At 39.7% G+C, this 15,110-nt stretch overlaps 2 protein-coding genes and 1 long non-coding RNA gene across 7 annotated transcripts in view; 1 reads left to right on the forward strand and 2 right to left on the reverse strand.

The window, feature by feature from the left end:
• Positions 1 to 788: 788 nt before the first annotated feature.
• Positions 789 to 6,473, reverse strand: kcnj8 (potassium inwardly rectifying channel subfamily J member 8). The gene is made up of 6 exons (XM_075471896.1): positions 5,886 to 6,473; positions 4,398 to 4,546; positions 3,391 to 3,551; positions 2,300 to 2,439; positions 1,771 to 1,987; positions 789 to 1,683 (listed from the first exon to the last, which is right to left on the reverse strand). The coding sequence occupies exons 1-6, from the start codon at positions 6,230 to 6,232 to the stop codon at positions 1,432 to 1,434; spliced, it is 1,266 nt and encodes a 421-aa protein (XP_075328011.1). The 5' UTR covers positions 6,233 to 6,473; the 3' UTR covers positions 789 to 1,431.
• Positions 1,387 to 5,149, forward strand: LOC142385386 (uncharacterized). Its single transcript, XR_012770173.1, has 3 exons — positions 1,387 to 3,599; positions 4,073 to 4,146; positions 4,226 to 5,149. It is a non-coding gene; the product is annotated as an uncharacterized LOC142385386 (long non-coding RNA).
• Positions 6,474 to 10,678: 4,205 nt separating the features above from the next.
• Positions 10,679 to 15,110, reverse strand: part of abcc9 (ATP-binding cassette, sub-family C (CFTR/MRP), member 9) — an 88,106-nt gene continuing 83,674 nt past the window's right edge. For 3 of the 5 annotated variants that reach the window (XM_075471899.1, XM_075471897.1, XM_075471900.1), the window contains one exon: positions 10,679 to 14,749. In XM_075471899.1, coding sequence (XP_075328014.1) covers positions 14,612 to 14,749 — 138 coding nt within the window. In that variant the 3' untranslated portion in view covers positions 10,679 to 14,611. The remainder of the gene's footprint in view (positions 14,750 to 15,110) is intronic. The other 2 variants (XR_012770175.1, XR_012770174.1) reach the window with 1 other exon arrangement.

Here is a 15,110-nt window from a genome sequence, read left to right on the forward strand (position 1 = left end):
TTTGAAGTTACTTTATAATTGCATGAGAGAACTAGAATGGGTGAACACGGCATCTTTATTGTTAAGAAAATGAACATTTGATAACTAAATCAGCATTATTTGTACCCTTGAATGTGTCTTTATTCAGTAGCGATCCACTAGCGTGTGTAGAAAGCCCCCTATAAACCCTGATAGCCCCCAATAACAACAATATGGCAGCTAAGAAATTATAAAAAATTATACCTCCTACACGTTATGGGGTTAAAAATCGTAATGTGCCAACTGCATCTGACCATTAAAATCTGACAAAATCACTAGGCAGTCAAAAAAGCTCAGAAAACTGTAAAATGAATCCATCTTTAAGGCTCCAAAAATGTTACACGCCCATGTTTTTCTTTGTAAAGTGAAGCATGTTTAAACTTGCGTGGTGTAATAAAGGTGCAACTATTACATGTGAAAAACCTCCTCAGTGGAGGCTGAAGGTGGTGGCTGGCGGTGTAACGAAAGAGAAAAACAACAGAGGTTCAAGTCCCCTCTTAGCCGATACTGTCCAACAACTTTCCACTTTTTGTTTTTTTACTTCGCCGTGTGGGCAAAAAGGAACATATTGCATGTTTTCTCGTGAGACTGGGCTGTGAAACATTATTCTTTTATGACAACAAAAACAATAATGCGTCACTGCTGCTGTAGCGTCGCTTCTATGTTCTGACATAAACACAAGTTAAATGCAAGTTGCGTGCAAAACCCCCCAAAAAAAACAAAACGCTAAGAGATACTGTATATTTATCAGTTAAAATAATCAAACCATATTCATATTGAGTGAGTGCATTTATTCTCAAATGTATGAATGACATCACAAAACAGTGCAGCAGTGACTGGCTGCAGCTTGTTATCATTATTAGCGGTTAAGCTATGGCTTAATGAAAAATAGAATAATACTTGAGTTGTACATCTCCCCTCCCCCCAGCAGCAAAATGAACATAAAGGCCAGGTGTTTGATGAAGCATCCACATGGATGACTAATGGAAATGAAATAAAAAGCAACATCAGGAATCAAACAGAGTTAAAACAGCAGGGTACGTATCAAACCACGTGTGCTATCAAAACATCTTACTGATTAAAAATTAATGCTTTTATGTGCAAATATGGGAATTCAGAGTATAAAGTGCTGTTTCACTTGACACGACGGAGAAGACATCTTTGCCAGTGTGTGAGTTGACTCTATTATCTGTTTTTTTTTAATCTAGATTGTGAGATTGTGTCAGTGCAGAGAAATGTTCAGTGAACTGCTAAAGAACAGAAACACAACAGTCGCAGTAAACATGTCGAAACACGAGTTGAAATAAGGCGGGGAACAGAAAAAGAACCAGTCCGCATCGGGGAAGAAGACACACCCACAGTCCTCCGTCCCAGCTGGAGGAACAGGACAGCCAGCAGACGGCAGGCCTCATGTCAGGTGATGGCGCTCAGGGTCTGGCCTCCATCAGTTGGGGTGAAGAACTGGACTTTGGTGGCGACGAGACCCGAGTTGTTCCTGCGCAGGCTCCCGCTGCTCCCGGCGCCTTTCCGCATGGAATTGTTGCGTCGCATGGAGTTGCGCTTCCGCAGCGAGTTCTGATGCGACAGCTCGCTCTTCTGAAGGGTTTGGATTAAAATGGACGGCTTTTCATCCAGCTCTCTGGCACTGCAGCGCGGAGTTGCCACCTTCAAAGACAAGCAGTGTGCACTCATGAACGTATTTTTTCTTTTCAGAGTTGAAGCCAGACGAGATACCTTTTTCATGTCCCTCACCTTGACTGTGTTGCCAAATTTAGAGTAGTCCACAGAATAGACGCCCTCCTCCTCTGTTACTATGGGAACAAATCGATGGCCCCACTGGATCTCCTCAGAGACATAGGAGGTTCGGGCCTGCGTCGTGATGCCCGTCGTCTCAACAACTCCCTCCAAGATGACGATCACCTCCAGGTCGCTGCACTGCAGCTCCATGGCTGACAGGTCGTACAGCGGGCTGAGGGCATAAACAACAGACTCCCAGTCACACTCACAAAACTACAGTCTTATGGTGTAACTTTGTGTTTGTCCAGCAGATGGAGGTACCACACTGAATATTTTTCCTGAAGTGGCCAAATATTTGACTGTTTTAAGGGTGAACTAAAGCTAAATGAGCTAAAACAATGAGTACATTAATCAACTAAATGATGAGCCAAAAAATCATCATACATCTACAGTAGAAGTTATTTTGTTGGCAAAATATGGGAGAATCAGGCTCCACAGGTGAACTCTTGCCACATCACAGATATTAGGAGTCATCTCTCTGAACCTGTTTTTGTCGATGATGTGGCAGATGATGAGTGGAGCGAGGAGGAAGAGGCTGTTGCTGGCCAGGGCGCTCTCTGTCTGGACATCGATCTGATGGATAGGGATCACCTCCCCCTCTGGTGTAGTTGTCTTCCTCACCACCTGCACATAACGCAGTGGTCCGAATTAATCAACAGCTTCATTTCAAATCATACTTGGGTACCTTGGCTTCGCTTTTTGAAGAAATGACTTCCTTTCTTTGACATTTAAGGGACAACTGAGAAGTAATTAAAGCTAAATGGCAAACAGAAGAGATTAGGTGAGATTAAAAACATCTAAAAGATATAAGTATATATATATATTAGTATATACAGACTATATATCCAGTGTAAGCAGAATCCATGGTCTGTCCTACTTTGTACTGAAATCTAATACAAACTATGTCCCAAATTTTTACTGACTTAGCTAATATAAGCAAAGTAAAAGTCTCTGCTATGGTTTTTATACTTATGTGAACTATGGAGCCAGTCTGAGAAATGACAAAGTAATCTAATATATATATCTAAAGGTATAACTTAAAACTGGCTTAAGCACATGCATTTTACAAGCATCAAAAGCCTCCAGAGGCATTAAGTTACTGCTACTTTGCTAAACCTGACAAGTTAGCCTTTCAAACCATTAGCTTGTCAAGTGATCCTTTTTTATTCTGTATAAATTTTGGATTTAGTCACTTAAGCATTTATATAATAAAGAAACTTGATTCTAAAGCTGTAAAAGAATTTAAAAAAACAATTAAACCAAAAAAGGCGGGTAAAAAAGCAAGTTAGCTGGCGCTAATGCTGTTCAGCTAACCTGTTCAGTTTCTTTTGAGGGATATTTCCTGGAAAAAAAATGACAAATGACTTGATTACCAAGTTTGGATAGTGATAAAAATGTTCACATTTATTGACATTTTGTCAGTAGTTCTCTCCCTAGCTGGAGAGAACTGGTTGTAACCAATAAAAAATGTGCAAAATTTCAGACTGACTGTCAGTCTTCATATTCCAAGATTCCTTCAACAAAATGGAATAAATTTGACCAACGTCAACGGGACGGAATAAACTGGACAAACACCTGTAACCTGACGGTCGCTCCTATAATCATGCTCTTCCTCAGATCCCCGATACGAATCATGAAGCACAGACGGTTGTTTCTCACAGCGATCACAGCATGGCGGCTGAAGATCAGCGTCTCTGCACGACGGTTCGACTGAGCCGTTTTCATGAAGATACAACCTGAGGGGAGAAAAAACAAACAGTCATCCACAAATTCAACCTGACCAGGTGGAATTTCAGTTCAGAGACCATTTGAGACATTTTGTGGGCTAATCCGTATTGTAGTTACTGAGGAATATAATCAATATGTGCCATATGTTTGAAGTAAAACAGCTTATTGGACAAAAAAACAGAGGAAAGTATTGTAGCTTATTGAGGTTTTGCTGTATTTCATCATAAAGAGGTTAAAATGAGCTAAACAGTTATCTTAAATGTAACGTTTTATCCAAACTGCTGACTTTCATGTTGCTTTATTACTCTCTTCCCAGTTGAGACATTTTCTGTCAGTTTAAAAAAAGAAGAGAGTATTTAGCAACTTTCTCAGGGTGTTTTATTTCAGTATCTAAACTTGTTTGTAACAAGGAAAAAATATTTTTACCTTTTGAATTAGCTGAGAGACAGTTTGAATAAGATTGGAAACATTTTTTGCTTAAAAAATTACTTGTGAGTGATATCAAACCCTGCTTCTCAATACATTTTAGGCTTGTGACATCAAAAAAAGGGCTGTGGAGTTCACCTCACAAAAGCAACGAGATCTTTCAAGATCAGTTCAAAGGTGAGAAGATAAAAGTATGAAAAACATACTTGAAAATATAGAAATTTTTGAACATTGTGGTCTTTCTCGACAATCTAAGGCTGATGAGCCGGAGACCGCCAGATTGGATCACCACCTGCTGGACATTCAACGCTAACGTCTCATTTAACATGGGTGAAAACGGAAGCTGGGAACCAATAGTGAAGAAAGAAATTCGGCACTCATCTCATGGTCCCATACCAGAAATGAGGGAAACAGTTTCTGAGCCTCACCCAGCATGACGGCATTGATGATGAGTCCCACTATGTTCTGCAGGATGAGGACGGTGATGGCAGTGGGACACTGCTCCGTGATCATGCGCCCCCCGAAGCCGATGGTCACCTGAACCTCGATGGAGAACAAGAAGGCTGACGTGAACGACCTGAGGAGAGGAAGAGGAGTTCTTTATTCACAGCAGCTTCCTTTATCCCAACAGAAACCCGCTGTCGCAGATACAAACTGATCAGAACTACCGATACTGTTCTTTCAACCACACCTCAAACCAAGTGTCAGATTAGACATTTCACTCCGAAATGCCTTGGTATACTTCTGCTTTCATCAATTCCTTGAAACATTCAGTGCCTCCATCAATAGAGGCAATAAAGCAGCCCCACGGCATGATGACACCTCCACCATGTTTTACTGCACTGTTTTATCTTTTTAACAGGCGTCATTTAGTCACAGGGACACCATCTAATGCACTAAGTTTCCAAAAAGCTGCTTTGGTCTGTCAATAGAACATCATTCGACTAAATCTGGCTTATGCGTTTTTATCTTAAGGACATCACACACCATTAAGCGGTACTTAATGTTAGACAACTTTCTTGTTTTTTATCATAGAGTCATTTAGACTTTATTTATTAAGATTTGGTTGAATTCATTGCAGCCTTTCTTATGTTTAGTGAATTCATCCTAAACGGAAGCCTTTACTTTGATTGCTTATAAAGAATCAATTATTCATACTTGTTCAGTGCGAGGACTCAAAAAGCATTTATAAAGCAACAAAATCACAATAAAAGAACCTCCATGATTCCTTGGAACTGTTTTTTTTTCACAATTAAAGGAGAAAGGGAAAACTCTCTTTCACCAGTAATCTAAAATCCAGCTTGTGTCATTGTAAGGACACAATATAAACGTGCCAAAATCGTGTCGTTATTACACTAGATGTCCAATATTTATGCAGAATATTAATGTTGGAGTTGCGGGAGGTGGAGCAAGTTTAACTGGACTACTTATAACCAGCCTCTTTGGTTCCCATAAACTGGGTCGCATTCCCATAAAAAAAAGAGAAGTGGATGAGTGAGATGATCATTTACTGAGTACTTACTTTTAACGCCGTTGACGAATGGAGGAAGAAAGGTAGTGAGGTTAAGGTGCAAAGGGCCAAAAAGGATAAGAAAGATAGGTGAAGTAAGGAGGGGGAGGGTATTAAGAAGGAGGTGGCAAAAAAACCTTTCATCTACATCACTCGTAACCATTGAAATAACTTTGTGGAAAGCTTAACGACGGTCTCTCTTCTTCCCCCTCTTCCTCTGTGGCGTTTTAAAATGGAGAAAGAAGAAGGAAGAGGAGGGTGGAAGTTAGTGGGTTTGAATCAAGTGAGGATGGAGAGAAAAAGAGTGTCACATACAAACAAGTCACATTAAAAACTACTTCAACAATCTGAGCTGAGCGAATTTTGTACTTTTACGGTATCGAGAAAGGCATTGTCTGTTTATTACTTGACATCGGTGACGCAGTGGGTCATGTTTTGCCGACCCGGGTCCAGGTCCCCGTGCGCAAACGCCACCAGCCACCAGCTCATGGCGAACAGCAGCCAGCTGCTCACGAAAGTCGTGGTGAAGATGACCAGCGTGAAGCGCCATTTAAGGTCCACCAGCGTGGTGAAGACGTCCTGCAGGAATCTGCCCTGCTCGCGGATGTTCTTGTGCGCCAAGTTGCACGCGCCGTTCTTGGCGATGAAGCGCGCTTTGTTCACGCGGTCCCTGAACACCGGCTTGCGGGGCATCCGGGAGGCGAGACCCGGCAGACCGAACTCCTCCGGGATGATGCTTTTTCTCGCCAACATTCTTCTTATTGTCTTATGCGTCAAAAGTTACCGCTTAAATCCGTCCTCAGTGTGTCTTTACGCGCGGATCCAACATGTCCTCAAAACTTTTTTCTTCTTTTTCTTTTTTTCCCTCTCACCAGCCGTCGACTTGTGAGGATGGTTGGGAGAGAGAGCAGCTCGTCGCCTCTGCTCAGCTCCTCTGAGGGTCTCTCCAGCTTCGAGGGTCCAGACCCGCTCAGACCAGGGTGCTGCTGCCTTCAAGGACTCCTCAAGGAATGTCGGAGAAGACGAAATTGCAAACCAATGCGCGCAGCAGAAAAGGAAAAACCTGTCTTAAAACCATTTCTGACCACTCACCACTTTCAAAGGGTTGAATTTAAATGAGTTTTAAATGACCAACGCTAGTGAAGAAAGAGACGGGCTGAAGTCTTAAATATTTCCATTTTAAAAGTAGTTTTAGGGTTTTAAAGTGTAAGAAACATCACAATAATAAGATCACTTCTGGTCTCTGTTATGGAATTTTTTTTTTTTTTTTTTTAATGTGGCAATATTTTTTTATAGATATGCAGAACTTACTGAATTATGCCAAAGCTGAGCACGTGGACAGACAGCATGTTTGTGGCAGGTTAAATACAAGTTTCAAGCCTTCAGGTGAACGTTTCCTTTATTTCTGAAACTGGGTTGGCTTAAATTGTGATAATTTAAGTAAGTTTCATTTATACTTTATACTTCTAAAGGAGAAACACATCAACAATTTGTAAATTAGACGTGCTAAGCTTTGGAAATAATCCCCAACCTAAGTGTTGCTCTACTCTAGGTATAAATCTCTTCAGAATAAATAAGCATTTCATAGAGTTGCAAATGCACAATGGGTTGATAGTTGTGAATAAAACTAATTACAAACGGTAGAATGTAACGCTATAGATTTTTCGTCTGAATAAATGTTCTCTTGCAACTCAAGAAAAAAGGTTGAGGGCCTGTGCTTCAATAAATAAATTACCCATATTTCTTAAAAGGTAAAACAACATAATGCGTAGATTTACATATTTATGATGCAACATTTTAATACCAAACCCCCCCAATTTTTTAAAAGTCTTTGAGAAAATGTTTCTTGATAAATTCTTTGAAATGTCTTTTTTCTTTTTAACTCAAAGAGCACTTTAATCATTCGCCACCAGATGGCGGCATTTAGCAATAAATTCCCTATTTGCTGGTATGTCGGTGATTATGTGCTGCAAGTTCAACAACAAAGAGCCTCACGTCACTCAAAATCCATTTATTATCATTTCAAGCGTAAAAAAAAAGTTATAGGCACACAAAGTAATACTTTTGTGTATGTTTAAAATCCCCAGATTAGCAGGCTGCTACATACAGAATGTACAAATGCTGAGAATTTATTTAAAAAAGAAAATCATATAAAACTCTTTAACAGTCATATGCGAATTCAAGAGAGTCAGTAAAACTTTCTGCATAGACCTGAAAATGTGCACAAAATTCCCTCTGTGCAGATTTGGAAACATGAAGTAACTTGTTTGTTCCCTAAAATTTAAGATGTTAAAAAAAAAAAAAAAAAAAAAAAAACTGGACACAGTCTGAGAGACAAGAGCCAGAGCAAATAGTAACGTGTGGGGAAAAAGGTGATTAAAGAAACATGAACACATGTGCAATACTTTTCATTAAACCAGAACAAACAACAACAACAACAAAAACATCATCTGCTCTCGGATGCACTGAAGCTGATTCAAAGACAGTTCGTGGTGTGAAAGGAAGAATTCATCAGACAGCAGAGTGGATCAGGTTCTGACTCGTGGATCCACGAGTACAGGAGCCGCAAGCAAACTCAACACAGAAGATTCATGAACTGTACTCGCAGTCAAAGACGGAGGAGAAGCTGACTGCAAAGACAAAAATGATGACAATGAAGGAGAGGAAGACGTAGATGAAAAGAGGCTGAGAGTGAAACTTCAGGAACAGCTTGTGGACGAAACAAACACTTGGAAGCTTTTTGAGATGAAACAAATGATGACATAATCTATTTTGGCATTCAGTCTGTACAGTACACAGTCATTTAAAATCTCAGTCAGTATATTCAATCAGTACACAGTAATACAAAGGGACAAGAGCACCACTCCCACAGAGATGGAACAAGAGATTCTGGAAAAACGTTTGTGTCAGCATGGTGGATGGTGATAAAAAGTATAAACACTAATTCAAAATTTAAGACAATGAAAACTAGGGAGTTTACCTCCAAGTTATATAATTCACTCGTAATCTGAGATCTAATCTGAGATCTTTGAGGTGGTTGTGAGTCATTAATAAACATGAGACGACTGGAAGTGGAGTACATGTGACCTTAAATATGGGCTAACCTCTTTAAACCCATTTTTCTACATTTTAGACTGAGCTGATTAAGCTTTTAACAGGTTGTTTCTGCCATATGCCAATAAAAGCACTGACCCCTCGCACTGAAATACTTTGGTATACTTAGGATGGCTTAAAAAACTTAGTTATTCTGTTCAGAAGCATTCGGTTCCAGCCACTGTGCATGCAGAGGACTAAACCCTAGTATTACATACATCTTCCACATGTCTTGAAAGTATTCGGTCACAAAAAAGGCCATTAGAACATAATCAATTCCTTGGTTTTGTGTTAATTAATCAGATAAAAGGTGGTAAATCGTAAACTTTCTTTCAGATCTCTTGTTACCCTTTGTCCTTTATTCTGAAATACGCTATTTGATTTTCATAGCAACAATTCACAGCAAAAAGTAATGTCAAGAGAACTTTCCACGGACGAACCCAAAAATCCCTTTTGAGCGAAACCTTGGCAACCGTGGTCGTACGCAGACAACGTCATTAATCAACTGTTCTTTTTTTAAGTCCAGAGTAAAAATGCTTCTATAACTCCAGCTGGACAAACAGTTCCTCTACCCACAAAAGCTTCTTTATGAGCACAGATGAGTACGTGACCATTTTTTGGAACCCGTTGTGTTGACTGGTTGATGTTAAAGCTGCGTTCATGGCGCAGGAGAGCAAATGGACATTTCGTCACAGTACAAAGATGTTAGAAAAACATCAATATGTCAAATTTGAACAAATGAAAAAAAAATCTCTGGAGTTATCCCAGAAGATAATAAAAAGTTCAGCAAAGCATGACCACAGACAGACAGCAGGTTCAGCGGCTGCATACCGAGCCGTGACACCCTACAGTGTTTGTACTAATGTCAGCATAAAAATAGAACTGATAGAACTGATAGAGGAGTGAAGGCAGAAGTAGGCCAGAAACAAAACCCACAACATGTTTGATTTGATTTGATTTCCCTCAGGTATGCTCAATAAGAGCCTGAGAGAGGAATTTAATGTCGGTTTATGATGTCTGCTATACAATCTAGTAGATTTTAAGAGATAAATGGAAATAATTTCATGAGTAGTTCTAAGATAAATGGATAAAGAAAGTACAAGATTACAAGACGATAATAAGGAAAACTGCTCGACAAATTAGTCAAAAACTAAAACAAATGCAGCAAGAAAGAATGGGCCCCAACCTCTGGTGGCATTCTGGTCAGTGGTTGCTTGTCCAAGCACGCGCCCGCCTGCAGATCAACAGAGAAATTGACCACAAAGGTTCAGAATCACTGGATGAAACACGAACAGGTGAGGTTAAATACATTTAGGAGAGGAGAGAAGAGAAAGAAAGAAAGAAAGAAAGAAAGAAAGAAAGAAAGAAAGAAAGAAAGAAAGAAAGAAAGAAAGAAAGAAAGAAAGAAAGAAAGAAGTGCAACCGTGAGAAAACACAGGAAATGAAGAGTGTTGGTTCGCATGAGAATGAAGAGAGGTCCGTCTTAATTGTTTTGGTATAACTTTTGTAAGACAGGCGCTCCAATGCACTTCCAGTTACCGAAATGTCGCCCTTTTCAAAACCACGCGACAAAAGCAAAACGCTGCTTTACAGTTCTAAAGCTTTGTAAAGTAGCTGTTGTTTAATAAAGAGTAAAAAAAGTTAATATTATGAAATAACTGTGTCATAAAGTCCCACAATGCTTTGCACTTTTCACATCGTATGTCGTAGCATTCCTCAGGCTCTGCTGGATGCACTGAGGCTAACTAAATGTGACTAAATGACCTTATTTCATGAATTGATTCAGTCCAGGCGGGATTTTTACAAATCTCATAACCAGTTGTGACAGAGAAAGACTGAGAACATCATATTATTTTCTGGATAAAACATTAAAACGGCCCACTGAAATTGTACTTATTACTCCAACCAACTTAATTGCCTCAAAATTTAGGTTCGAAGTAGTGACCCATATATTTGTTTTAAGGCTGCCAAAAATGTCGTGTCATGTTGCTGCACAGTTTTAGAGGGGAACGATTAATGATTAAAAAAAAAACAATCAGAACAAAAGCAGTCGAGCTCTCTGGAGTAAACATATAAATGATAAAAAAAGAAAAAGAAAAAAGAAGCTGGATTTGTTTCTGGTTTATTTCTGCCTTCTTCACATCAAAGTTGTTAGTCAACACTTGAGGATGTTGTAGTTATTCCGTGTACCGTGAGAGATTCAAAGATCTTTTTTTGTGACCGCATCAAACATGACTGAGAATGAGGGGACACAACAGTTTGGCTCCGAGGTGGAAACTCCTGCCAGGATGCTGAATAGTAATTTAAGAAAAACCTTGAGGCATCCAAAATGGCAACAAATCCACAGAAGTCTGGTTCATTCTTTTTGTCCCCCTCATCCTCATCCTGGCTGTGAAGACTCCTTATCTGGTTCCTCTTCGTCTCAGGTGCTAAAAAAAAAAGCTACAAAAATCTCTCACTGACTGCAACAGCTTTGTCGCTTCTATCACCTCTGTGGTAGAACTTTACATAAACATCAAACATAGAATACACCAAATAAAAAAAAGATATAAAATCCTTCACAGAGAGACACACTTTGTCCCTTCCTTCTTATTGCATAACATATGTGCTGAAGAGTATAAACTGATACATGGGGTGCATTATCCAAAAGGTGACAAATGTTTTTTCACAAGTTAATTCAAGACTTTAAAATTCTTTATATCAATATAAAAGGACACACCGACTTCGAGTCCACAGTTTTCAAAGCCCCACAACACTGACTGGATAAGGCTAAATTCTGTCGTACTCCCACGAAATGACCAAAAACGATTCACCTGAAGAGATAAACCTGCAAAACCACATCACAACTAAATATATACAGTTTAAAAATGGGTCAACACGTGTCCTGAAACATCTGGAAAATAAGTTTTCATCAAACAAAGAGGAGAAAGTAGGGAATTAGTTGGGAAGTATTCTTGGTGGCGGATAAATTCCCATGTCCTTGTGTTGGTGTGGACTTGAGTTAGAACTAATTATTGGTGCATTTCTGTGTGTTCGTGGGTTTCTTTTGTTGCAACAGCCATCCAATGCTACAGTAGTGTCTTTGAGACAAGGGCATAGAATTAGTGAGAAAACTAAAGTGCAACTTGCAGGTTTGTCTTATTGACAAAGTAAATATATGATCTTTTGTGGAAAGGTTCCACATTGAGACCTAAAAAGCGGTCATTCAAAGCAGTGCTTAGGGGCTCTACTCCAACAGTACAGACACAGGTGACACCGAGGTTTCTACAGTTCTGGTAAAGTTACTTTTTTGGTAAACTTTCTTCACCGTAAATGATTTTGTTGGAATGGATTCGACAAACGTTTAGGTTTTTTCTTCTTAATACCAGTGAGCTTCGCTGACAAAACACCTGACCGTGTTCAGCACTCTTCTTGTGAAGAAGACACAGTTATTCATTTCTCCCGATCATTGTCGCAAGGCAGTCGTTTGTCTGGTGCGTGCAGATTCAAATGTTTGATCTCCTCAGGGTCAAAACTCCCGCGTGGATCCGTTTTTCTTCGCGTTGAACTCGTTCCAACTTGGCTGCTCTTTGTGACGCTACTTCACTTGCCCCTCTGTGTTTTTAAAAGTATAGATTATAATTGCAGTACATATTCAAAGGAATTTGAACCCCCCCCCAAAATAAAACAACCACTAGTATTAGCAACATGTTCATACACTCCCTGGGGTTGTAAACCTGAACCTGCAAGCTGCACTTTAAGACTTCTGAAAACCCAATTGATGCCATGTCTGTGCTCACGTAAGTTATTCATCTGGCCAACGATAAGCCCCCACAGGTATTTCACTACAGGCTGTAGTGAAATGCTCAGGCGGCTACTTATTCAGCCCGGGTGGAGCCTTGTGTCTAACCCGACAACATGCTGCAAAGTCAAGTCGAAGTTTGCATCTCTGAGGTCATTGTTGGCGCCGTAGCCCAGAATCAAACAATTTGGTCATTTCATTTACATTTTCATGTTGATTTCCATCCTATAAAGGACACCGGTAACGTGTTTTATACTTCTGATCAATATCCAGGTAAACGTGGCAGAGGTGGGGCAAACATCCAGGGAACAGCACCAGGTGAGTCTGATGAATGCAGCTGTGGGGCATCATTGTGTCGAGGGCCTGGGCGTCTAAACCGTCGCCAACTACCCTAAACCTGAGAAGAACACCAGGTGGATTATTGTTGTAGTTTTTAACGGCATGGCTCAATAGTCAAAGACCTTGTGGGTGTGTTTGCTTGAAGGTTGGCTGCAGTAAATTCATCTGGAAAGATCAGTTAGGCTGTCTCCAACTACACTCACAGACATATTCTGATATTAACTCAGTTAAGATTGAGCTAAACATGCGGATTTAACTTATTTCACTTTGATCTGAAGGATGTTTAAAAAAAAAAGATTTGAGGCATAAAGTGATCAAAGTAGTCACTTAATCGTCATTAATATTCGACTCATAAGGCCTCATTTAAAATTTTGGCCTCATGAGACAGACACTGTCGTGCCATTCTGGTTATTATCAAATATTATTGTATAGCCACTCACATAAGTGACACACATAATTATTGAAAAAACAAAAAGTTGTTGTGTGTTATAACAAACGCTGGAAGTTTAAAACTAATTGCACACTGAATGATAAACAGCCTACATAATAGATTTAAAGATGTGAGCATATGTTGAAGAACAGAACCTGAATTTCTGCACATACATTTTGGTATTAAAAGAATTTGGCTTCTTTGTTCTCAGTCATATATCTTTGGCATGCAAGCTGTATGACCCTGTACATGTAATGAATTAATACCCTCCACTAAGGAAGATTTGTCTCCAGCCTTACTTACACATGAAGGGGAATATTAATGGAATATGCTTTCTATAACTCATGTACACATTATAATTAATAATTAATGTTATAATAAACATTATATTGAATATTGAATATTGCTGTGCAACATAAGCCCTGTGTGTCTTTGCTTGGAATGAACCCACAGAATGAAAACTTACTTAAGAAGCCAGATACAGACGTTTATATTCAAACTAACCTTGTCAAATCTGACAAAGTTAGCTCGATTGAAAGTATTTGGAAGTTACCTGGATGAAATTAATTCTCCCTTGAGTATTTCTAACTGAAGATTCATCATTGCTCGGATCAGTATCTGGCCTCAGAGGCGGGCCACATTTACCCTCTTTCACTCTGCCAAAAATAGAGTTTCGCGGGTGGTGCTTACAGTGTTACCCCCAAAGTGACTTGCACTTACAAATTCAACAGCGAAGCCTGAAGCTTTTGAATAAAGGATAAATCATCAAATCTACAGAAAATATCCCCTTCAGTGATTTTGAAAGTGCTATAAGACATGCACTGGAACTGACATTGTTTATAGTGCACTTGAATAACATGTGACAATATCTTTTAGCACGATCTAATCTTTAAAAACCAGGATAGTCAGGTGCATTTTGTTTCCAGGGAATATTTCCTTGTGCAAGCTTTGTGAATTATCATACATTTCCCAAAATGCAGCTGACTGTGTTTGACTTTGATAGGCGTAAATATATCTTGCTGTTATCATAGTGAGACCCCTCCAACTGGCTTTAAAGGAGAATGTATGTGTACATATGCTGAATATATAGTGGAAATATGAGATTTGGATGCAGTGATGCTCTTTTAGTTAGTTAGAAATACCTATTTTTCCATTGTAACTCAGATCACTGGCTGAATAAAAAGAAAAGCATACATTGTACAGTTTGGGGATTTGATTTTCCTACATGTGAAAACTGGAGAAAATGATCAGATTATAAATTGGATTATAAAAGCTGTGTGCTCAAAAAAGCCTCATGGGAGCGATTCTTTCAGGTGTGAATTGTTCACGACTTCCTCCACGTTAAGGAAACACTGCATTGTTGGCTTCAGTGTTGAGGTGTTGTCTGTCAGGCTTGTTTTCCTCCATGAGAAATATTTCAAAGTATAAAAGAGGCGATCACCAATCTGAGCAGTCTTTCAGCTGTGGTGCGCGCTGACCGACTGCGAGTCTACATGTCGGCTTTGACGAACGAAGCAAACATCCCGTCCTCCTGCTCCAAAAGAGTCTCAGGTTTGTCGTACTCCAGAATGTTGCCTCGCTTCATCACGATGACCAGATCGGCTGTGAGTATGGTGTGGACACGGTGCTGCGGACACACAACACAAACACAATTAGGCTCCCACTGTAGCACGCATGATCAGCCCTTCTACTAAATTTGGTTGTCGTGACTGATTCTTCTATGACTTAAAGCATTTCCAGCCTTGTTTTTATCGTCACACGGCATTTTATTGGAACCAAAAGTATGGATTTGGTGCCTTTCTCAGGTATGAAAAGCTAAGAAAGAACACGAAGGCTTGTTGTACTTAACCTTCCAGATTTAAATCTGGATCCAGGATTTCTTATTCAGCCTTGGAGGAGATGTTAGGTCTCGGACTACTCTGGGTGTGGGGCCTAGAAATCGTTCATAGCCAAATATTTTGAAGGATATCACAATTTCCTAAAATACA

Source organism: Odontesthes bonariensis, chromosome 8 (assembly GCF_027942865.1).
Source record: "Odontesthes bonariensis isolate fOdoBon6 chromosome 8, fOdoBon6.hap1, whole genome shotgun sequence".
Classification (NCBI taxonomy): Eukaryota; Metazoa; Chordata; class Actinopteri; order Atheriniformes; family Atherinopsidae; genus Odontesthes; species Odontesthes bonariensis.